The 25,983-nt window shown below is 41.5% G+C and overlaps 1 protein-coding gene across 1 annotated transcript in view; it reads right to left on the bottom strand.

Annotated features, from left to right (window-relative positions):
• Window positions 1-18,002: 18,002 nt before the first annotated feature.
• ANXA2 (annexin A2) overlaps window positions 18,003-25,983 on the bottom strand; it is a 51,227-nt gene continuing 43,246 nt past the window's right edge. The window contains exons 11-13 of the mRNA XM_073303640.1: window positions 25,290-25,348; window positions 20,696-20,818; window positions 18,003-18,371 (exon numbers count right to left, since the gene is read on the bottom strand). Of these exons, the coding sequence (XP_073159741.1) occupies window positions 18,312-18,371; window positions 20,696-20,818; window positions 25,290-25,348 (242 nt within the window). The 3' untranslated portion in view covers window positions 18,003-18,311. The remainder of the gene's footprint in view (window positions 18,372-20,695; window positions 20,819-25,289; window positions 25,349-25,983) is intronic.

Genomic DNA, 25,983 nt, shown 5'->3' with positions numbered 1-25,983 from the left:
TCCCACACACACCCCACGCTTCACCTTGGGAGTGATAGCAAGCTTCTTTATCCTTCTGACAATAATGCAGCTGTGGCAAGCCCACCTCCTCTGTGCCACCACTGGGCTGCAGCCAGAGAGTCTTCTATACTTCTGCCTCTTGGGGAGTGGTAACTTTGGCCTGATCTACGCTACAGAGTTGGTCAACGTAAGGAAGTTTACATGGACCTAACTCAGTAAGCGTCCCACTAAAATGTAGCTCCCACCGATGTAACGCGCCCACTACAGCAATTTAGTAACTCCACCTCTGAGAGAGGCGTAGCGATGTAGTGTAAGTGTAGACACTGCATCGCTTACATTGACTATTGCTGCCTTTCAGAAACCATCCCGCAATGCCACACACTGACCATTAAATCAGTGCAAATACTCCTGGTGAGGATGCACATTACCGACACAAGGAGCGCAGTGTGGACACACAAAAGCAGAGTGACAAATCACAGAAGAAAAAGCCCACTGAAATGCACTGAAGCAACTCAGGACTTTTATTCCCCTTCATTATAAGCAGGTTCCATTGTAGCTTTAAAAATGCTTCAGGATCTCATGGGATGAAAGGCAAAATAAAAATGTGTAAAATATTATTCTTACTATTTCCCCCTGCTGCCAATCCTATGATCATTACAAGTGCAGACCCTTCACAGCATGGAACAGCAGAAATACTCTATCTGTGGGTGTGCACTGTCCACTGAATGACTCAGACATGGAAACAAAGATCCTGTTGTAGTAGATTTAATCCAACAAAGGTGCTTGGAATCCAGTCTATTAATAGAGCCACACTGTAGCAGAATGGTCTATCAGCTTTTATCACTTGAAGGATTCTATCAGGCAAAGATTATGGAATCGCAGGAATATAGGGCTTGAAGGGATCTCAAGAGGTCATCTAATACAATCCCCCTCCACTAAGGCAGCACCAAGAATACCTGGAAGGCATTTGTTTAACCTGCTCTTAAAAACCTCCAATGACAGGGATTCCACAAGTTTCCTTAGTAACTATCCCAGAGTTTACCTACCCTAATAGTAAGAAAGAATCTGCTAATATCTAACCTAAATTTCCCTTACTGCAGTTTAAGCCATTACTTGTTGTCCTTTCATCAGTGGACATGGAGAACAACTGATCACCATCCTCTAACAGCCCTTAATATATTTGAAGGATTATCGGCCACCACCCCAGTCTTCCCCGCTCCCACAAGACTAAACATACCTGGTGGGGGAGGGGTTGTTTTGTTTTAACCTTTCTTCATAGGTCAGGTTTTCTAAGCTTTTTATCATTACTGTTGCTCTCCTCTGGACTCGCCCCAATTTGTCCACATCTTTCTTAAGGTATGGTGCCCAGAACTGAACACAGTACTCCAGCTGAGGTATCACCAGTACTGAGTAGAATGGGACAATTACCTCCCATCTCACAAATGATACTCCTATTAATATACCCCAGAACAATACTAGCCTTTTCACAACAGCATCACATTGTTGGTTCATGTTCAATTTGTGATCCACTATAACCCCAGATCCTTTTCAGCAGTACTACCACCAAGGCGGTTATTCCCCATTTAGTAGTTGCGCATTTGAGTTCTCCTTCTTAAGTGCAGTACTTTGCACTTGTCTTTACTGAATTTCATCCTGCTGATTTCAAAATGGAAAATTGATCTGAATTCTAATCTGGTCCTCCAAAGTGCTTGCAACCCGTCCCAGCTTGGTGTCTTCTGCAAGTTTTATTTGTCTTTAGTGAAAATGTTGACTAGTACTGGACCCAGGACCAACACCTGCAGGACCCCAGTGGATATGCCCGCATTACTTGACAGGCAACCATCGATAACTACTTTGTTTACAGTCTTTCAACCACTTGTTTACATGCCTATAGTCATTTCATTTACATCACATCCCCTCGCTTGCTTAGGGTAGAAAACTTGGATCACAAACTGCTTTCTGCATCCTTACTCATAAAAAAATGGACCCTATTATACATACTTCAATAGCAACAGACATGGATGATTCCTATCTTCTCCATTTTATGCTTTTAGTTCAAAAGAACTAAAAGACTGCAGGAGTGGGAGCAGAAGGCACTTAAATATGACCTGAATTATCACCAATTTGCCTTCAATTCCACCAACTGCATAAAAAAATTGTCCTTTTGATGAGCAAAGCTGTTTTCTTCATCTGTGTCAGCCTTGTGACATTTGTCTAATTAAAAAGAACATTTGTATATTCAACAACACACACCACACACTAGTCAGGCAGGGTGAATTCTGGAAAAAAAACAAAAACGGTGCCCAAGAACGCTAATTAGAATCAAATCCATGGGCAGAAAACTGGCCTCCACAAAGATTGCTGGACAGCTGGGGGGTTAAACAAACATCTAACAAAATGCATCATTTCAAGCATTTCAGTCCCAGATTAGACCAATATGTGTAACTTGAAGCACCTATGTTTAAGTGCTTTGCTGGTCGGGGCCTACCTGAATTTGCTGTTTATGGAATGTACAAGATTTGACTTCCCTGACAAAGGTTGCCAACCGTATTTTACCAAAGAGACCTCAGACAGACGTCACTTCCCCTTTGAATAAATCTGAACACTGGCATGCTAAATTAATGTCAGATACCGCCTGCCATAGTTCCTCAAGTTCAAGATCTTTTGCCTGCATATTCCACTCCTGGTAAAATGCTAATGCCCAGTTTATTTAACACTTCCCTTGTGCCTTGAATTAGTTCACAGCATAGCTCTGGAATCCCTTGTGAGCACATGTCCCATTTGCACATGTCAAGCATCCGTTCTATTTAGTCCTCTCCCAACTGCTTAATTTCTGCACCAGAAACGTCCACTATATTCTTCTTGATCTAAACAGCTGATTTGATACCCCTGAACAAAAGGGGCCTGGTGTTTTGGTGAGCTCCCATGGGCTTAAGTACCACAAAGAGGGGCTTGTTGAATATACACGGGGGGGAAGGGGGAGGGAAGAGGGAGGAAGGGATAGGAGGCAGGCAATCTGATCTTTATGACCCACTGATTATTTTATCAATTAGCAGAAGTATAAAGTCTGTCCCCCGACCTAAAAGTACTATTTTATTTCCCTTTACTCTATTATTTTTTTCTTTTATAGCCAATAAAAGATGAAACCTCACTGAAGGTTATGTTCTCATCAATATTTTCACTAAATGACAATAAATTTTAAGTTGAACCAATCAGAGTTTGTAGCAGAAGCTGCTGCTACCATGACATTTGTTTGACTTTCTTTCTAAAGATGTATCACCACCCTTGGTACCACAAAACCCACCTGGAAACTTTTATACTGAATATGAAGTAGTTTAATTACCCTCTTTTGTTTTAATGGCAAATCTATACACTAGCACAATACAGTGTGCTTCAGTATTTCCTTCAGCAATGAATGGGCCCTGGGGAGCACAAAAAATCTTCCTTTTCTGTTTTTTAGGGCCTGATCCAAAGCCCACTGAACTCTAGAACAGCCTTTCCAAGGACTTCATATCAGGGCCTTACAGAATTTAACTTGCGCAGAATAAAAATATGGGAAAGTGGAAAGAGCAACACAACCTGGAGAACCATACACAGTACCGGCAACCTAGTTAAATGCAAGATGTCACATTCTTCAGCAAGAACTGTGAGGAATAGAGATTGGGCCATATTTTCAGCTGGAGCCCGTAAGTGAGGATTTGTATGTCGTTCTGTGGCTGCTAACTCTGGCACACAGGATGCTGTCAGGGCTGGTTCTAGGCACCTGATTGGTAAGCTGGTGCCTGGGGCAGCACGCTGGCTGTCCTTGGGGTGGCACTCCGGCAGCAGCCCTGGCGGCAATTCGGCCTTGCTGCTTGGGGTGGCAAAAAAACAGAGCCGGCCCTGGATGCTGTGGAAACCAAAGAAAAGTTTGACCCATTATGTCTATCTAAATGAAAATGACCAACAAATGACCTCATCTTTGCCTAAAAGCATCTTCTAGTCTCCCTCAACCCTTGTTTGAGCTCACACTTCCCTCTTTGTTCAATAGTATGGTACAACCCTTCAGAGGAACTCTACGCCTATTTCCCTATTAGGGCACTTCTCCCCTATTTTGCCAAGTAATGCCCATTTTGTGTGGATTAATGCTGCTTGGGTAGACCAGTCATGCCAGTTTCACACCTGATGGTATGAAACAATGCAGCATAAATTATGTTTGTCATGACAATCTCCAATGTGTGCAATGTCAAAACAGTGCCAACTTCCCCATAACGCCCTGCTCTGGAGGAGTGACCTTTAGGGCTTACACATTCATTCAATTCCCGACCTCTCCGGTGAGACTGCCAACAGGGTCACTACTTCGTGCAATTTGTGTTGTTGCTTTTTAAATGCCTGGTTCCAAATTCTCAAAATCATATTGAAAGCCCAACTGTGCAAGTTAGGGAGGGTCAGAAATACACACATGCATAGTAGGCATACATTCAAGCATTTACGTCCTTTTAATTTAGAATTGGACTGAGGCTGTAAAACTAATCGTAGAAACAGTTTGAGTCAAAAGATGACTGACAGTCATTACAGTTACTATAGACTTTGGCTGGAGCTAAACCTATGACTTGAGAATGAAAGGGTATATAAGCTATTATTAACAATTAGCACCACAACTGGAATCAGTTTGATTTGTAAAAAACACTTACTCTGAGATTGCTACAAGTGTCACAAAGACTAAAATTATCTAATTTTTTTAGATGGAGCAACTGAGACAGACAGGATAAGTGACTCACCCAAGGTCACATAGCAAGCCCTGGGACAAAGTGGGAAATAGACTCCAAGAACCCTGACTCTCAGACGCTTGTTTTAATAAGACCTCGCTACCTCCAAATTGAGGAGTTAACACTGATTATTAGTGTTTAAAACAGTCTTAATACTAAAAAAGTAGTCTTAGTTACACTGGAAGATGTATCCTGTTAGTGTGTTAACATGGTACTTTTGCCTACAGTAAAAACCAAGTACAGGTCTGCTTTACAATATATTAGCTGGTCAGCCCTACAGGAAATTGGCTGACATTTTTAGACACAACTTGTCCTGTTATACAGTTGATGCTGAGTCATGTTGAACATCACATTAGTTAATATGCTTTCTAACATGATGCATTTCCCCAGTGTAGATATGACTTGTGAGTGTGTTATGCCTACATTTAAGAAGAGGGGAAAAAAATCAAATGCACAATTACAAAATGGGGAATAAATGGCAAGATGGTGGTAGTAGTGCTGAAAAGGATACGGGGATATAGTGGGATCACAAATTGAATATGAGCCAACAGTGTTGGAAGGCAACTAATATTTGCCATTATGATCTCTCAAGATTCCTTCCAGCCCTACATTTCTATGGTTCTGTGCCAAAGTGCACATAGGACAGTAAATATCTCAGTAAATTTTGGATCAAACATACAGATTTGTAAGACCTAAAATACCCAATAAAAGAAGAGCACTATGAACTGACCAAAGTTGCATTCTGTTGCACAAAAGCTGATTCTTGTTCAGACAATAAAGTTCACAAGAACTGGAAGTTAATTTGCCCATTATAGGAATGAAGTAGAGAAAGGATGTGTGTGGCAGAAATATTGCCAAAATAAATACTTAGTTACACACACTTGGGAAAAAAAAAAAAACAACAACAATCAGTATTTCTCAGTGCTGGGAATGAATGTTGCTCAGATTCAGTGATATTTCATCTAACTCCCTTCTGCACTGTTCATTCCACACACTTATATCAAAAAGAGACATTTTAGATTACATCATGTCTTTTCCAAATCACCAAACATACAGTTATAAAAACCAGAGGTAGAAGGAAAACTTCTACTTTTGTTTAAGAATCCAGAAAAAATATTTGGAACAGCTAATGTGCATTCTAAATGGCTTATTCATACCAGTTGTAGGAAGGGCTCTAACCTGCCAAGAATGTACGGAAACAAAAGTCACACAATAATACAACTATTGTTTGAATGGGACAATACTGTTCAGATTAAGAGCTACTGTTCTGTCCTTTAACTCATACGGCAATTATACTTTTTATTGTGTTTTATCCGTGCATTAGCATTTGCTCTAAATCTTTGTCAGCACAAGCTCTGTTCTGTAAGTGTTTTTAAATTGCGAGTCCAATCCAGCAAACACTTATGGGAGTTGTACTTAGCATCAAGGGTACACCCTTTAACATAAATGGGATTACAAGGGATAGAAAATTACATTGCCAGACCCTCCCTACCCAACACACAAATTTGCACTGGTTTAGATCAACTGCTGTAAACTTCTATGTGGTTTAACTGAAACCTGTTCCCAATTTACTTCGGTTTAGCTGGATACTAATTTAATTCAGTTTGCCTTTTGTTTTGGTTGAACTAGATTAGTTTAAAATCCCACTTTCAGTTAAACGGGTACCACTCTCTGTATTGATAAGCTCTAATTTATGCAGCATCCAAATGCTTATAGCTTAACAAATAAAACAATGCCTGGGCTAAAAATATTCTTATCCACACCTTCATGGGCTTCATTTGTTTATTAAACCACACAAAAATAACTTGCTCTTTCCATTATTAAAAACCCTCCTGTATTGGTGAATGTTCCATTGTTTGTGATTTTAGCTCCCTTTTAATCTGATTTCTATCTCAAGAGAGGTATCAGAGCAGGTCATTCAGCTAACTCAAGGTTGGCTTCATGGCTTTGACCTGAACTAATCCAGAATACACTAAATACGGGTTTGAATTTTTTTTTAAAAAAGGCATTCAGGCTAAATCTCACAAGCTCTGTTCTCTTGCCTATATGCATGAGACACAGCAAGTGGGACACTCTCCAATGAAGCTTGTCAGTCCGTCCATTAGTTTATTGTAGTTCATTATTTTGAGCCTTTTGGCACCTTTCCAGTTCCTGTAACATGCTTTTAAAACACTGCATCAGTATCACTTATGATGAGAGGCTGAGGGAACTGGGGTTATTTAGTCTGCAGAAGAGAAGAGTGAGGCGGGATTGGATAGCAGCCTTCAACTACCTGAAGGGGGGTTCCAAAGAGGATGGTGCTAGGCTGTTCTCAGTGGTGGCAGATGGCAGAACAAGAAGCAATGGCCTCATGTTGCAGTGGGGGAGGTCTAGGCTGGATATTAGGAAAACTATTTCACTAGGAGGATGGTGAAGCACTGGAATGCGTTACCTAGGGAGGTGGTGGAATCTCCATCCTTAAAGGTTTTTAAGGCCCCGCTTGACAAAGCCCTGGCTGGGATGATTTCATTGGGGTTGGTCCTGCTTTGAACAGGGGATTGGACTAGATGACCTTCTGAGGTCTCTTCCAACCCTAATATTCTATGATTCTATCAACACTACTTACAGAAAAAGCAGCTTTATCCTGAAGTCACTGCTCTTCTGATTCCTCTCCATACCTCCTAGTCTTTTGAGCACAAAACAATAAAGAGACCAAATCCCACCTTATTAGATTTTCACTCTCTTCCACATGCCACACACGCATGCACACACCCCACAGTACTACTTGTCACCCAGGCAGGTCTTGCACTGCTGGGCCAACACTTGTTAAAGTAAATTAGTCTAGGAAAGACAGAGGAGGAACAGCTTCCCCTCCTCCCATTAAAATCTTTTAACATTCAAGCTTTGAATGTAACCAGAAAATATCAACCAACCAGTGCGGTTTTTTGCTTAAAAAAATAACAGAACAAAAAAACCACCCACCAACCCCACAGACCTAATATTAATTTATCAAGCTGTTATGCTGTCCCCCTGCACTTCCCCCACCCAACCCCTTTCCAGAAAGGGATATTTTTCTTGAACGTAGAGGATATTAAACCAGCATTTCATTTTGCGATTAAGAATATATTCACAAACTATAGGTTTGCAACGGGCTTGAGAGCTATCGTCTAGTAATCCGTCAATAGGAATATACGCTGTCTGGAACAACTAAGCAATTTTTTAAAAATTTAAATTAAAAAAAAAAACCCACTGCCTCTCCCTCCCCGCCACACACACACAAGGGAATACTGGGGACAGACAGTTCAGAATTAACTGTACAATAAAAAAAAAAAACCCTCTAACACACCTAGGAGCATTTATCGTTCTAGCACAGATATTTTTTAAATTATAGCATTGTATGGTATATTAAAATGGATATCTGTTGCATTACTGATTTACTTAGAGATACAAAAGCAGAGATATTTATAATAAATGAATTGATAATCTTATTAGATTTATCCCAGTAAGATATAATGTATTGAGTCACATTTTGTAATAACTATGAAAAGCCAAGTTTATATTTTCTGAAAGTAATTAAAATATCTCCACATGCGCTAATATTTTACAAGTACTCATTGTTAAGTTTTGTGTGGTTTTTTTGGTTTTGTTTTTTTTACAGTCTACCTTAAAAAAGGGAGAACAATTCATTGATAGCTTGGAGGGTGCCACACCCAAACAGATCATTTGCAAAAAATAAAAAACAAACAAAAAGCAGATCTTCAGGGGACAGTTTAATCTGTATGTTCAAAAAGTTGGTTTGAAGTCTAGTCCTCTTAATACTACCAGCTTATAAGTAAACTATTACCTAAAAATAAGTAGGTATAAAATAGCATGTTCATAGAACTTTGCTTTCTGGCAAAATTATTTAGACAGCCATTACATTAGGAAACCTCACAGTACACTTAACCTAGCTATATGTTTGATCAACCTTTTTGAGGTGTGCAATGTGAGTTTCCCATTAAGAAACAAGTACAATTATCTTTAAAAAGCCCCAATGAAAAGATGCAGCTCAATGGTATCTTCATTAAGATACTAACCTATATAACCTGGACATAAACAGTTGCTCCACCTAATTAAATTAATTCTTTCTACTAAAAAATTTTAAAAAGGTTTTCCTGACTGTAAACACATCACTCTGAGTGGGGAGGTACAGCACCCTAACAGCCATGAATAATTGGAACCATCTTCTTTAGCAAACTCACTTTAATAGCACATGTGCACATAAATTCTTCTAATTACTTTATTATCAGTAAAGATTGCAGAAGTGCAAAGGATGTTCAGAGGTTAGCAATTAAACCCTCAACTGATAATATGAATACAGCAAAAGAAGAGAAGATGTGTTTAATTTCCCACTGAGAAAGCAAGAATAAGAATCCTTTTGAAAGAACCAGTTTCCATCAGTAAGCCTCAAATAATTGTTAGGACCAAAAACATTTCCTCTAAAGATTTCTTGTTGAGGGAGGAGGGGGGGAAAACGTCTCTTTGTAGCTAGGGCCATTATTAACTTGCTTTTTTAAAGGGATGTTTATAAAACCCTCTTGTTTTTGAACAACACAAAAACGTTTAGAATGAAAGGACTTGTTTGAGCCTCCAAGCCCTGTAATTTGCACTAGAGTCAGAAAGACCAATTATCACTATCTGGGATAATTATTCCCACTAAACGTGGCTTTAATTTTATATTCTGGGGAAAGTATTAAGTTGAAACAGTATTTTTTTTTTACATTAAGCTTTAGAAAAGGTTAGTCAAGAGTCTGAAAACGTAAATGTTTGTGGAGACCAGAGTTCACGATTTATTTATATTTCTTTTTTAAGATAGTGAAAGCTTGAAGCTTTCTCTGAGCTCCCTCTTGTGAGCAACTGCTAAAAATGCATCTCCAACCAGTTGCAATTTTGGATCAAGTTGTTTGTTTGTGTGTCATGCCCCTAAGGGTCTTGAAAACACCAAGCTATGGTTCCAAGAGTATTATTTGAATGTAAATATTTATCCCTAGAGGGAAACAGGTCAGTTTTCTGGGGCTCTTGTATATGAATAGGAGAAAACCGTTTCTAGCTGATATTTCTCCTGTGGGGCTCATCAGCTCCCACTGCAGTCAGCAAAATCAAACCTGAAGAACTAAGGGGCAAGCAGTGGAAAGCAGCTCCTGCCCACACAGTGCAGCAAAACCCTGCTCCTTCACAACAAGACATAACTTAAATCACTTGGAGACCCGATAGCAAGAAATGTCTACTTTTGTTCAGTGTAAGAGGTAGATCTTGATTTAGGTCAAACTTGTAGTGTAGGCACCAGGACTTAGAAATCTGGGTCTGGTTCTTGACTAAGCCATTCATGTCTTGTCTCCTTACCAAGCCATTCTGGCCCTCTGTGCCTCAGTTTCCCATTTGTAAAATTGGGTTATTACCTCTCTGCCTTATCAGGGAATCATGACCATGATTTACTTAGGCCCAGATCTTCAGAAGTATTTAAGCACCTGGACCTGAGGGACTCACAAAGTACAAGAACAGGAGCTCTGTAAATATCTACACAGACAGAGCCATGAGCCACAGAAATAAGCATATTTCTTGTGATGGAACTCCACTCACTACGCTAGTGCCTCCTGCTGGTCATCTTGGGGATCAACTTCACAGGCCAGCAGTGTCTCACCCACTGTCACTTCTGCTCCTGGATCCACATTGCTCCAAGGACTGCGGCATCCTCTTCATGACACAGCCCTTTGGCTGTGCCACAATCTGCTCGCCCCTCTTCCAGAGGCCAGTACTGCAGTCCAACCACTTCCTCAGTGGCAAAGGGCAGGAGAACAACACCCAGATCCCATCCCAGGGACTCTGTAGATGGTAGCTATGTGCTACATCCCCTCCAACCTCTCAGTACATTTCCCTTAGCCATGGCCCTAGCACCTTCTTCCCCCTTACCTCAGGGCCTCAGAATGCCAGTCTTAGCAGCCAGCCAGGAGCTCTCTTTAACCTCCGCAGTCCCTGCTAGTAGCACGGCCCTGTCCAAGGTGTTGGTGCACCTTCCTTCTTACTAGGAGCCTGAACTTCCCGCATTGAGCTCCAGGCAGCTATTGACCCTGCTCTGTCCTCCAGCTCTTCTTAGATGGTTCTGCCAGGCCCTGGCAGCCCCCCTCATTGACTGCTTTTCAGGCAGCCTCCCTAAGGCTCCATTAACCCCTTACAGGTCAGGGTGGGGCAAATGCCCCATCACATTTTTGTCAAACAGCAGTGACACACCATTGTGATTGGACACTGTCAAGGTTCCTTCCCCACTCTGAACTCTAGGGTACAGATGTGGGGACCTGCATGAAAGACCCCCTAAGCTTATTCTTTCCAGCTTAGGTTAAAACTTCCCCAAGGTACAAACTTTTACCTTTTGTCCTTGGACCTTATGCTGCCACCACCAAAGTGTTACACAAAGAACAGGGAAAGAGCCCTCTTGGAAACGTCTTTCTCCCCAAAATCCCCCCAAGCCCTATACCCCCTTTCCTGGGGAAGGCTTGATAAAAGTCCTCATTAATTTGCACAGGTGAACACAGACCCAAACCCTTGTATCTTAAGAACAATGAAAAAGCAATCAGGTTCTTTTAAGAAGAATTTTAACTGAAGAAAAAAGTGAAAGAATCATCTCTGTAAAATCAGGATGGTGAATACCTTACAGGGTAATCAGATTCAAAACATAGAGAATCCCTCTAGGCAAAACCTTAAGTTACAAAAAGACACAAAAACAGGAATATACATCCCATTCAGCACAGCTTATTTTTATCAGCCATTTAAACAAAACAGAATCTAACGCATATCTAACTAGATTGCTTATTAACTCTTTACAGAAGTTCTGACCTGCATTCCTGCGCTGGTCCCAGCAAAAGCATCACACAGACAGAGAGGACCCTTTGTTCCCCCACCCCGCTCCAGCTTTGAAAGTATCTTGTCTCCTCATTGGTCATTTTGGTCAGGTGCCAGCGAGGTTATCTTAGCTTCTTTAGAGGTGAAAGGGTTTTTCCTCTGGCCAGGAGGGCTTTAAAGGTTTTACCCTTCCCTTTATATTTATGACAGGTGCCAATTAAAAACGTGCAAGTATTTTAGCATGCTTAACCTAACGGCACCCTGAGTAAGGCCTCAGCACTGAGTACCTCACGAGAGAAAGTGGAGATGAACTACAGTGGGCCATTGCAGTAGAATGCTGAAATCAAAGACAGAATGCCTATTGAATATAGGGGAGCTAGACTAGCCCCTAAGACTGTACTGTTACCAACTAACCCATATTTCTCACGATAATATGAGATAATCTAAGCAGAAAACCTAACATGTTGATCTTTCAAGCCTTCCTCTAGCAAACAGCCGCTAATGACTCCAGCCTATACCTTCTCCCAGGTAGCTCTTTTATATAGTTTCCCGATTTGCCCTGAGTGCCTGATTGGGCCATCAAGCTCCTGTGTTATGCCACTCTGTCTACCTGTAGGAGCGCTGACTTCACTCAAATGCCTCACCTGAGAAAGGAGTATTAGCCTATGTCTGCCCTGCCCTCATTCAACCCTTTACTCAAGCGACTAATGGCTTGTCTACACTGCCCTGCGATTGGGACTACAGGGGTGGGAACAGCAGTCCACACGACAGTGCCTTGCTGTATCATCCCTGGGTGGACACTGCCGGTGTGAACTGAAAGGGTCCTACTCCATATTAATGGAATCCTGTTTGATGAGAACTATGCTAAAGCAAACAAGGAACCTTTTAGTTCATGCCTGCAATGTCCACATGGGGGAGTTACAGCTCAGCACTTTGCCAGGCCCTGCTATTCACACCCCTGGAGGCCCAATTGTGGGGCAGTGTAGACAAGCGTATAGTCACTTGAGCAGCAGCTTGAAAGAGTAGGGGGCTGATGGCCAGATTTTCAAAGGTACTTAAGCACCTAACGATACAGATAAATCTCATTGGGTGCCTAGCTGCATCTCCAGGTGACTAAATACCTTTGAAAATTGGCCTGTTTATCTGTGAAAGAAACACAGCTAGAAAAAAAACTGCCATCATGGATAAATCCTGGCCCCATCGATGTCAATGGGAGTTTTGCTAGGATTTCAACCAATGTGTTTGAATTTTATTTATAGAGCAGGGTCTTTACCTAGACAACCATTGTAGGGATTTAAGAACAACTGCCCATATTAAGGAAGGGCTATATCAGCAATGTGCAATGATTTAGTCTGGCCCCGCCTGTGCCTCAAGAGCAGTGGTTCCCAAACTGGGGTTCATGAACCCTTGAGGGTTTGTGAAATGTATTGGGGGGGGTTCTTAGAAAAAAATTCTGTAATGGCGGACAGAGCCATCCATAGGGACCCCAGGCGCAGAGGCCGGCAGCCCGAGACCCATGACCATGACTTCCTGGCAGAACAAGTTTAAGCTTTGTTGTAGTTGTGCATTGTTTGCCTGGACTGCTCAGGACCCAGATGGTTGTGGGAGGAACTCTTTAATTGCGTTGGCTTCTTAAATACCTTCATGCTGTTTCACGTCTGGTACTCCTTGATAAAACATGTAGGCAGCTTAATCGAAGTGATAAGAGCTACAAAAGTGAAATCTTGGAAGAGTTTCTGTTTTCATAATGTAATAAAATTAATAATGTCATGATAAATAGTATGTAATAAATGTGTCATTAAAAAAAACAAATTATTTCCCAGACTGCTGTTTCTATAATTTATCCTCAAGTAAGGGAGAAAATCCCTGGAAATAGTCATTTTTAGGAGGGGGTTTCACGAGATTTGATATTTTCGTGAAAGGGGTTCGCAGTTTGGTAAAGTTTGGGAACCACTGCTCTAGAGTCATGTTGACTACACAGCTATATGTCAACATCATTATTACTGTTAAGCATATTAGTCACACCCAGAGGCCTGGCAGAACTTGCACACTGCTGTGCTTGGCCCTGTACAAGCCCATAAGATGACACCTCTGCCCCAAAGATTTTATAGTCAAAAAGCATTCTGTTGTGTAACAAGCTCTTGAGGCCATGATGTGCTGAGAGTAGGACATCATATGTTTACCTCAGCTTTAAGAGCGAGGGGAATATTTTAAGACAATGGAACAGGCTACTTCCTGCCTGCAAAGGCTTTTATACACTCCCAGAGCTCTGCCCATGTGGCTCGCTCTCTGAGGAACCCTACCACGTTTCAGTTTGTAACCCCTCCTATTCCATGGGACTTGTAGGTTGGTTGGTGACTAGTCGTAGATTTGGTACTCATCGATTTCATTCATGAGCTTTGGGTCTGGCTTTGTGGACAAAGCACATAACGCAAGACTCTTGAGGCAAATATGATCATTGCGACATAATACATTGTATCATAGTTACAATACACTTGTTTTTCCTACCCTACCTTTCAAATCCATTCATCTGCCCTCTAATTTGGCTGGAGGAGGGGCAGCGTGGTTCACCTCTGGGGTTTTAGGGAAACTGGTATTTTAATTGGAAAGGCTAGTCCCCCCCAGTTAAGGCCCTAACCTAGGACTTCAGAAAGCCAGGTCCAGTTTTCTATTCCTCTACAGACTTCCTGTGTGACCTTGGGCAAATCACTTAGCTGGTCCGTGCCTCAGTTCCCCTTCAATAAAATGGGGAAACTAGCACTTTCCTACCTTACTGTGAGGATAAACACACTGAAGACTGTTAAGTGCTCAGCTATTATAGCATGATGGTCTGGTAAAGTCTGTGACTAGCTAGAGGGGTGGATGGCCTTCAGATAGAGGTACAGGACAGAATGAAGAGCACTAGAGATTTCCTTATCTCTGTTAACCTACTTGCTCTTGGAGGGCCTCAGTTTCCCCATTCATCAAAAGTCTAACAGCACGCAGAAGGTGTTACCTCGTTGTGCTGCAGTTTGGGCTCCTCAGACAGTGTTGTTGAAATGGAAATAATTATTAGTTGCTAAGCTAGTGTTTTGGATTCTCCATGGCCTTTGTGTACCATTGGGAGGAGAACTACAGCGTGCATGCATTGCTGACTAACTTCTGCAGGCAATGAAAACCAGGCCTTTCCTATGCTTGGGACGGCACAGATTTGCAAGGATATATTTTAAATGTCTCTTCCAAGCATAGTGGATGGCAAATGTTGTAGTGGCCATTTTAGTAAAATAGGGCTCGAAACTATACTGTTTAAAAAATTGCAATTCCACTTATTCATGCATTTTAGATACTGGCCTTGAAGAGAGTGAAATTTTTAGTGAAGTATTTCAGCATTGCCCAGTCCACAACACTAACTCCCAAATCCCACAGAGGCCTAATCTTGCAGTAAATCCATTTTGGGCAGAGACCCACTCTGCATTGCATGGATCAGATGTAGGATGAGGGCCAGATTTTGCAAATTTGTCACCAATGTTGGAGTCTCACCAAGGAATTGTTGTGAAAGTATGAACAGCATGATTCAAAACAAACATTTTAGGTTTGTACTCAAACATACCTGCACTTAAAAGGAAGCTAAAATATTTGTATATATTTAATTAAATTATATTTTTAAAGTATAAAGTATATTTTTTATCCTAAAAGATGTAAAGTCTGACTGTGCTTGGACTCCCCCCCCCCCCAAACATTGAGAAAGGTGCTTTAGGAAAAGAAAACCTGCATTAAACTAAAGATGCTTGGGGCAGTCGGTTCTTGGCCTTTTTGAAATGGGGGTCTCATTTTCACGACTGCTTTTATTTCTGCTCTATGTTCAGACAAAATGACACTGGCCTTCTAAATCACATAGGTTTATTTAATTTTGCTTCTCATTAACCACTTAAATGGAAATTCCAGAGAGGGGAATTTTGAATATCCTCTAGCAGTGAAGCAGAACATGTTAGCCATCAAATTCTAGTTGCTCATTCCATTGACTGGAAAAATGTCTGCCATCTGATTTCTTTTATAGGACCACATTTGAGAAAGCAAAAGTTTATAGAGCTGACTTATCTAATTATATTAAGTTAGTGATTTGCTGTCTCAGCAAGTAGTTTTAATATACAAATCAGAATGAAAGGTGTTTTTGTAAACAGGTGTCAATGGCACTGTTCCATCAAGCACTAAATTGGAGGTGGTCCTGAAAAAAAAATATTACATTTGTGCATGCAGATAGAGAGATTGCAGCTGAATTTTGGCAGTTGCAGACAGTGTTTCCACACCAAATCTTCAGCTCTGTGTAAAGCCAACTGCAGGTCAGCAAGAAAAATTACTTCATGCTTTAACAGCAATATGAACTGGGCTGCTGTTTGTGGCGCATCGTTGCCTTTCAGAAAGGTTGATTTAAAAAGAAAAAAATCTTAAATTATCTCCAGGGGGTAGAACAGTCTTTGCAATAAGGCTACAGGTCACGTAACATCTGAGGGACACAGCTGCTGAGGGAGGAAGTTAGGTTCCTAATATTTATATTGCACTGCGCACACACACACACATGGCTTGGGCCCCCTCTGCTGAGCAGCGTGTAATTATATACAACAGCATCCAAAGAGCATACAGGGTTAAACCCCGAACCTGCATGGAAATACATACCAGCGTTCCCCTCCCTTTAGAGCTCCCTGTGGCCACAAGGGGCCCAGTGCATCATTGCCGGGTTGGAGCCCATTGCTTTTGTAGCTGTAAAACAGGATGGGTAAGGGCTGTGATTTTTTACCGATATAGTTACAGTGGTACTGCTCCCAAACATAGATGTAGTTATACTGGATATAAAGGACAAAGGCTCCAGCTGGTAGGAAGAGAAGCATCCAAAGCAAGGAATCATGTCCTGCAGAGAGAGGGATAAAATGAGGCCCAAAGCGGGTCATGAAAACCTTAAACAGTGCTAGAAAATAGCTTTTCTGACCCCAAAGTGTTTGTTTTTAAAATCTGCTATCATGGGCCTTTCCAAGGCTGAAAGAGTGCTGTGCCTCTCATTGGGAAGATGGAAATAGCCCCTTTCCAATGGTAAGTGGGAGGGTGGGCCAGAGCCTCAGATCCTTTTAGGCATTAGCTCACGTCTGTCATATTCAAGGTGCTGGGGGGCTGTGTTTTGGCCCCCTTACTTTGCACAGCATTCCCTGCAAACCACGCGACTGCGCAGCAACCTTCCACATACTGCACGTCACCAGTTGTGCTGCTCAGAACTTCCCTTGTGTCCCTGGGGCAGAGGCTGCAAGCACTTGGGCTGGGCTGATGACTCAGCTGGGCTTGGTCCCACTTCGGGGAAGGGGTAAAGCCCAGATGTCAGGAGCAGGGCGGCCAGTGACCCAAATCCCAGAGGGCCCCCTCAATGACACACCCCTCTTCTCGAATTACAATTGTGCATCCTGCCAAATGTTTTGCTATGCTTTTCTGGAGTTAGGGCACCAATGTAACCATCTGAGGTTGGGGTCAGAGCTAAATGAGAGGCGTAGAAAGGGCCTGATCCTGACACAAGTAGTCCTTGCTCCCTGTTTGGAAAAATCTGGCCCAGAATCTCCCTCAGGACTGGAAACCCATTGCACTTATTGACAATTGGGTTTCAACATTGACAGTCTGGAAAATATTAGAACTGAAATAAAGCAGAGCATGCTGGATGGGAGAAGTGAGTTACAAACGTTTATGAAAACAGAGAGGAAATAGAAGAAAGTTAGCTATTAATTAATTACAAGCCAGGTTTGATAAAATTTATAGACTAACATGATTTGGTCTCTGATGCCTACTCACTCTGCAGTTTACATGACTGGATTTAATTTTACCACTTGAGGTGTGTCAAAGGGGACCAGAAGGAAGGCCAGAAAGAGCCTCCAGATCAAGAATACCAAGGAAATTAAACACTGATTGTAGCTCTGCCAGCAATCCAGTATGGGACAGTTTTTCCCCCTAAATGAATTAAGAATAATCTGAAAAATAGGGCATGCTCCCCTTTAGAATTAGACATGGACGTGTTAAAGAGAAAAAGAAAAGTGCCAAGATTAGACATTCACTGAATGCTCCCAGCTCAAGAGGGGCATTTGAAACCAAATGAAAAAAACCTCAGTTTTCATTCCTGCATGGTCTGACTCTCTGCAGATTGTTGGATCCTGCTCTGAAATGTTTACCAGAGCCCTCCTACTCCCCCCAAATTCACAGTATAAAACTCCTGTTTTTAGATCAACATCACCACAAGATGTTGGATCTCAAACTGCCTCTGATCTAGCAATATTGCTCATCCAGGGTAACATGGAGAAGATTCCACAGAGAGAATAAAGAAGGCAACGAACAATGGATGTTTACACACCAACCTATGCTATGAAACAAGACACCCAAGAGAAAGACCTGTTTTCTTAAAGTAAAAATTCAGTTTTATTTGTATTTTAATAGAAACATTATAAGAAGAAGGCAGAGTCTTTCACAAACACATTTCAATTCTTTATCCTTGGAATGGTCATTTCTCTGGCCTTTTGCTTATAAGAACTTTGGTAAAGCCAAGCAATGCACTGTCATCTAGAGAAGTACAAGAAAGCAAACAATACCATCAGTCTTGCAAATACAGAGGTAAATTCAGGTTAGCTAGGCAAGTTGAGGATTACAGGAAGATGAAGAGCAGAAAAGCACATCTGTGGACATGGATTTGTTTGGTCACCGTTTTCAATCCTCTCCTCCACACAGGTTCAGCAGCGCCCTCTGGTAGTCGCCCTTTGTATCTTGCTACAAAATGAGGGAAGAAAAATGAAACGGAAACTTTATGAAGAAATGAAGGTTACATGAAGTCCTAGTGTGACTGCACTGTACTCTGGACTTGCAGGACAAAGTTCAAGTAGGAGTTTATTTGTAAGCTGAAGTTTTCTATAGTGTTTGGCATGTACCATGATAAAAGTGGGACCAGTAAGGGGAACTCTGGTATAAAATGAACAACCTAAGGGCAGAGAGCAAAGGGACACGATTCAATTCTGTCCTATGGTTACCATCTATTAGCTACCATCTATTACCTCTTCTCTAGGGTAGATTTGAATCAGTAATCTCATGGTGGAAAGGCTTCTTTATTAAACCCTCATCTGCCCACCCACTCTCCAATTTGGTTCAATTAAGCAAAACACAAAACATTTTGAATTGCACAGCTCTTCCCTTTTCCTGAATACTGGATAGAGCCCTGATCTCATTTGGAATACAATCAATAAGTAAACAATGCAGTATTCACGAAAGGGGCCTGGTTTACATTAGAAAATTAGGTCATTTTAACAGTCAGGTCAGTCAGGGTCGTGAAAAATCCATGTCCCTCAGCAGCACAGTTAAGCCAACCTAATTCCTTATGAGACCGTGCTAGGTCCATGGAAGAATTCTTCCACCAGTTTAGCTACCGCCTCTCAGGGAGGTGGATTAACTAAAGCAATGGTGGAATCCATCCTGTCAGAGCTAGCAGTGTCTACTCTGAAGCACTACAGTGGCACAGCTGAGCCACCATAGCATTTTAAGTGTAGACAAGCCCATAGAATCTAATGGACTGTAAGAGCTTTAGGACAGGAACTGATCTTTACTATGCATATGTGGAGTAAGAATCAGTTCCTGTCCTAACACTCTTACAGTCTAAATAGACCAGATGAATAGCGATACCTCCTTTTCTCCCACCCTCTATCTCCCTGGGGAGCAGAGGCACAGAAAAAGTAAGCAACTTGCTTGAGGCAACCCAGTAAGTCTATTACAGAGCTGGGGCAGCCAAATGATATTTTGGGCCCTATTGTTGGGCTGACATATAACGGTGACCTGAGAGTTCTAGCAGACAATGCTCCCATTGCTATGGGCAGTTATAATTCTTGTGTGAACTAGTTTAATATCCATCTAGTCCCTAATGGAATACATTGTATGTCACTCCCCAATATAAAGATATGGCCTTTTATTAGGAAACTCAGTGTAAATGAAAGATGTTTGCTCTCTCTGCCAGTAAAGAGGGACAGGGAAACTCCCCCTGTATATGAACCAAGAACATAAGATGTAGTCAGCCACATCTCTGCCCACCCTGTAGTGGAAACTGAACAAGATGTAAAGGACTACCTGGCCCCAAACTGTCTCCATGGCAGCTCTACAGCTGGGACTGCCACTGCCTACTCTGAGGGGGTACTTCCCCTTTTGGAAACCAGCAGCCACATACTTATTTCAGCTTTATGCTGCCACCAGGACTAACCCTTCCCTAGGGCCAGAGTCTCAGAGAATGCTGGGGGAGAGTGCACTAATAATGCAGGAGTGGCATGGGTGGTTGGTGCATAGCAGAAGTCATCTCAGAAGGAGCCACCTCACCCAGAACTGACCTCTTGTTTCAGAATTCCGCTGAGGTAAGAGAATGGGCCTGCTGGACTCAGGATTTTGATTTCAATTCACCCCATTGCCAGGCACCACTCATACAAATATTGGGTTGGGGAAGGAAGTTGAGACTCCTACATGGTGACTTGCGTGTGTGTGTCCATAACATATCTGGTGATCAGAGGCACAAGCCGCTGCTGCTGTGAACCTGTAACCAGGGAAACAAAGTCCCCGGTTCTCCATCTAATATTTATGGAGGAAAAAAATGGATTGAGACTTATCTTCCCCCACTCCTCAGGGGCCACAGACAGCGGTTACTCTAGCTCTAGGGCTACGGTAACTTCCACAGACAGCACAGCCTGGAATCAGGCAGGCATTTACACAACCTCTTTTTCCTTGGACAGCTCCAGAGCAACCTGATCTGTGGTTATTTTTTTCCTTCTGTTTGGCTTTCTGGGAAGATCCACCTTTTCCCCAGGGATGTGGACATTTTCCCACAGACTGGTGCACAGTCACTATATGCAGCCTAAAATCTGAATATAAATTTTGCTGGCTAGACTCTCAGGGCAGCAACTAAAAGCTAAGGGTGGGATTTTCAGAAGTGCTTGGCATTGATCTACTGCTCCCACTGAGGCCAGTGATAAATTCCCATTGACTTCAGCGGCTGCAATTAGACCAATGCCAAGTGCTTCTGAAAATCCCATACACTGATTATAACAAGGAGCCTTGTGATTTACCTGGATGAAATAATAGAGGGATTTTCCATATTTCCTCTTGAATTCACTCTTAATTTTCAGCATATCAACCTCTGAGCGGGAGACCATAATCCTGATCAGGATCTTATCACGGGTTCCTTTGCCCTAAAAGCAGATTTACATTGAGAGCTGTAGTATTGTGAAGTGAAAAAACAAGAGAACCAGTGTCTTGTGAGGAGGGAGAGAATCTACTGATGAACTGTACATTGCTGCAGGAAAAGGTCACAATCAATTACTTCTTTCTGCATTCACAACGCCCTCCTGAAAACCTGAGGAGCAAGCTTATTTTCCAAACAATACTGTCCTCCATTTGGCCAATATATTATTGTGCATTTTCCATTACAGCAGAAGCAGTACATTTTACATCTTTAGACACCAGCATTGGGACCCCAAGGGCTGCTGCAGTAACTTGCACTGTAGCAGGGTACTGGCTTTGCTCTCTATTCATTCTAGTCTATACAGTTTCTTACACCACCTTCATCTTATCTAAGCATTTTCCAATAATGCGAGTAATGAGGATCTCATAGAGGAAATGGTTGTAGGGGATAATCTTGGCTCAAGTGATCATGAGCTAATTCAGTTCAAATTGAATGGAAGGATTAACAAAAATAAATCTGCAACTAGGGTTTTTGATTTCAAAAGGGCTGACTTTCAAAAATTAAGGAAATTAGTTAGGGAAGTGGATTGGACTGAAGAATTTATGGGTTTAAAGGTAGAGGAGGCCTGGGATTATTTTAAATTAAAGCTGCAGAAGCTATCGGAAGCCTGCATCCCAAGAAAGGGGAAAAAATTCATAGGCAGGAGTTGTAGACCAAGCTGGATGAGCAAGCATCTTAGAGAGGTAATTAAGAAAAAGCAGAAAGCATATAGGGAGTGGAAGAAGGGAGGGATCAGTAAGGAAAGCTACCTTATTGAGGTCAGAATATGTAGGGATAAAGTGAGACAGGCTAAAAGTCAAGTAGAGTTGGACCTTGCAAAGGGAATTAAAACCAATAGTAAAAGGTTCTATAGTCATATAAATAGGAAAAAAACAAAGAAAGAAGAAGTGGGACCGCTAAAAACTGAGGATGGAGTGGAGGTCAAGGATAATCTAGGCATGGCCCAATATCTAAACAAATACTTTGCCTCAGTCTTTAATAAGACTAAAGAGGATCTTAGGGATAATGGTAGCATGATAAATGGGAATGAGGATATGGAGGTAGACATCACCATATCTGAGGTAGAAGCGAAACTCAAACAGCTTAATGGGGCTAAATCGGGGGGCCCAGATAATCTTCATTCAAGAATATTAAAAGAATTGGCACAAGAAATTGCAAGCCCATTAGCAAGAATTTTTAATGAATCTGTAAATTCAGGGGTTGTACCATATGATTGGAGAATTGCTAACATAGTTCCTATTTTTAAGAAAGGGAAAAAAAGTGATCCAAGTAATTATAGGCCTGTTAGTTTGACATCTGTAGTATGCAAGGTCTTGGAAAAAATTTTGAAGGAGAAGGTAGTTAAGGACATTGAAGTCAATGGTAAATGGGACAAAATACAACATGGTTTTACAAAAGGTAGATCGTGCCAAACCAACCTGATTTCCTTCTTTGAGAGAGTAACAGATTTTTTAGATAAAGGAAACGCAGTGGATCTAATTTATTTAGATTTTAGTAAGGCGTTTGATACTGTGCCACATGGGGAATTATTAGTTAAATTGGATAAGATGGGCATCAATAGGAAAATTGAAAGGTGGATAGGGAATTGGTTAAAGGGGAGACTACAACGGGTCCTACTGAAAGGTGAACTGTCAAGTTGGAGGGAGGTTACCAGTGGAGTTCCTCAAGGATCAGTTTTGGGACCAATCTTATTTAATCTTTTTATTACTGACCTGGGCACAAAAAGTGGGAGTGTGCTAATAAAGTTTGCAGATGATACAAAGCTGGGAGGTATTGCTAATTTAGAGAAGGACAGGGATACCCTACAGGAGGATCTGGATGACCTTGTAAACTGGAGTAATAGGAATAGGATGAAATTTAATAGTGAGAAGTGTAAGGTCATGCATTTAGGGATTAATAACAAGAATTTTAGTTATAAGCTAGGGACGCATCAACTAGAAGTAACGGAGGAGGAAAAGGACCTTGGAGTATTGGTTGATCATAGGTTGACTATGAGCTGCCAATGTGATATGGCTGTGAAAAAAGCTAATGTCGTCTTGGGATGCATCAGGAGAGGTATTTCCAGTAGGGATAAGGAGGTTTTAGTACCGTTATATAAGGCACTGGTGAGACCTCACCTGGAATACTGTGTGCAGTTCTGGTCTCCCATGTTTAAGAAGGATGAATTCAAACTGGAACAGGTACAGAGAAGGGCTACTAGGATGATCCGAGGAATGGAAAACTTGTCTTATGAAAGGAGACTCAGGGAGCTTGGCTTGTTTAGCCTAACTAAAAGAAGGTTGAGGGGAGATATGATTGCTCTCTATAAATATATCAGAGGGATAAATACCAGAGAGGGAGAGGAATTATTTAAACTCAATACCAATGTGGACACAAGAACAAATGGATATAAACTGGCCACTAGGAAATTTAGATTAGAAATTAGACGAAGGTTTCTAACCATCAGAGGAGTGAAGTTTTGGAATAGCCTTCCGAGGGAAGTAGTGGGGGCAAAAGATCTATCTTGCTTTAAGATTAAACTCGATAAGTTTATGGAGGAGATGGTATGATGGGATAACATGGTTTTGGTAATTAAATATTCATGGTAAATAGGCCCAATGGCCTGTGATGGGTTTTTAGATGGGGTAAGATCCAAGTTACCCGGGAAAGAATTTTCTGTAGTATCTGGCTGATGAATCTTGCCCATATGCTCAGGGTTTAGCTGATCGCCATATTTGGGGTCGGGAAGGAATTTTCCTCCAGGGCAGATTGGAAGGCCCTGGAGGTTTTTCGCCTTCCTCTGTAGCATGGGGCACGGGTCACTTGCTGGAGGATTCTCTGCTCCTTGAGGTCTTCAGACTACAATTTGAGGACTTCAATAGCACAGATATAGGTGTGAGGTCTTTTTTAGGAGTGGTGGGTGAAATTCTGTGGCCTGCATTGTGCAGGAGGTCAGACTAGATGATCATAATGGTCCCTTCTGACCTAAATATCTATGAATCTATGAATCTATACCATAAGGCTAACATTTGTCCCATGTGGTCTCTCATTCTCTCCCCACAGGGAGAATAGTGCATGTAATTTAGCGCTTTGTTTTAGTAGGGTTTTATTTCTGGGGTGTGGGTGTGAGAGTTTAATTCACAGTTTCTTCGTTCAGTGAAGGCTAATCAACGGTTACTCTAGAACCTGCAGAAACACTCTACTTCAATGTCACCACCCCAAAATGATGACTGTGATGGTATTTCAGTGCAGAAATTTTAAAAAATATTTAGCCTCCAAAGACCCCCAAAGATTATAACAATTTTAAGTTATAGCTGAGTCAGTCTGAATCCTAACCATTTGGCAGTGTTCCATTAAACCAATTTAAAGCACATGGGTCTGAGAGTCCTAAGGTTTAACCATCAGTTCAAAGAGGCTCGTCACAAATTTCTTTGGCATCTGGAAAGTTTCACTCATACTTGCTTAACAACTCTCTCTCTAGATAGCAGAGTTTTTATAGCCTTCTTGCATAAAATAATCTTCCTCTTCTTTTAAACAATCTTGTTTCTTCCTTGGAGACCTTTTCTACAGTATGGTGACTGAACCAGGACACAAAGGTGATCTAACATGTAATGGTGCTCTAAAACAATTTCTTGTGACTTGTGTTCACTACCTGCATTTTTACATCCCAGAATTCTGGTAACTGCTAGGCTGAAGTCATGCACTTTCCAACGTTTCATTACTCCATTCCTATGCTCACTTTCTCTTGCTATGTACTCTGTGCATGGTGTCTCTTTTGACGCCTACCTACCTATGGGCCAGACACATTTCTCATTCACTTCAATGGGAGTCAGCTTGGGATATAGTTTGCACTTCATTTGAGTATCAAGCTTTGTTCTATCTGTTCATCTGTACTTCCAGCTTATCTAAGTAACTCTAGCTTTTGTCACTTTCCTCTATATTAATTGCTGCTTAACCCAGAAACTCCAGACTAAGTTTATTCTGGAAAAAGTGAACACTAATATTTCATCAAGGTATACTTTCCTGGCCTAAGGGAAAACATGCACATGAGAGACGGGTGCGGAAAAACTAACTGATGTTCACCACTGCTCTACACTTTGATGACAATAGCAGATTTGAAACAACATGTGTTGCGGGTTCTTACCGTTAGAATTCTCTCTGTTCTGCTTTTGCAAGCAGGTGCCATTAGTCTATTATTTTTTGCACTGAATACATCTGCTGACTTGAATGGACAAGATACATTAGATTAATTTTTCTATGCATACAATTTTTAAAGCATTCTTTTGAAGAAGGCCAGCCATGATGCCATCCGTAGGTATTCCAGTGCCATTTAAACAATCATAGATGTAATGGAAACTAAAGATTAAAATGTATTTAGACTATGAAGAGGAGCAAAACATTCAGTACTAAGAAACAAGGCCTTCTTTAGTCCACCCTACCTTCATGGAGTCATACAATCGGTCAGCAAAATACAACTGCTTGTTCTGTATACACTGGACTGCAAAGTGAAGAACATATTATTGGTTAAACATACTGCACACACTCAGATCTGCAAACTAAAATGGCTTAGACTCCTCCTTTATAGATCTGATAGTTGAACTAGGAGAGGGTTTTCAAGAAGATATGGCTTCCCACTCCCAAAAAACCAAACCAACCAACAAAAACCCCAGAGACAAATGATCTGTATTTGAAACATGTGTTACCTAGAAGTTAATATATTTAAGTAACTGTACCAAGGAAGGTTTTCAATGTAAACCCAGCGCCCTAAAATCAAATAAAGTATTTTTTTCTCCTCAAACTGCTATCACGTCTCACCCTGGTGTCCCCCCAGGATTCAGTCTTAGACCCATATTCTACTTGTCTAACACATTCTGGTCACATCCTTTCTGAAAATGTTAATGCAGATGACACCTAAATAGACTTCCTCTTCATGGTTCTGGCTTTTCTTCATTTCTAGTTTTGAACAAGAGCCTGCCTCTACCATAAATTTCTATCAACTCAGTGTATCTGAAAAAAATATCCCACTGCTATAACTTCCCTCCACCAAAATGCCACCACCTCAATCTCATTCCACAAACCACACATCCCTGTCCATTTCACAGAATACAGTCCCAAATCAACCTCCATTTTCAA

Source organism: Lepidochelys kempii, chromosome 10, assembly GCF_965140265.1.
Source record: "Lepidochelys kempii isolate rLepKem1 chromosome 10, rLepKem1.hap2, whole genome shotgun sequence".
NCBI classification, from domain to species: domain Eukaryota; kingdom Metazoa; phylum Chordata; order Testudines; family Cheloniidae; genus Lepidochelys; species Lepidochelys kempii.
The sequence above is the reverse complement of the archived record's forward strand: the minus strand, read 5'-3'. Positions and strand labels throughout refer to the sequence as shown.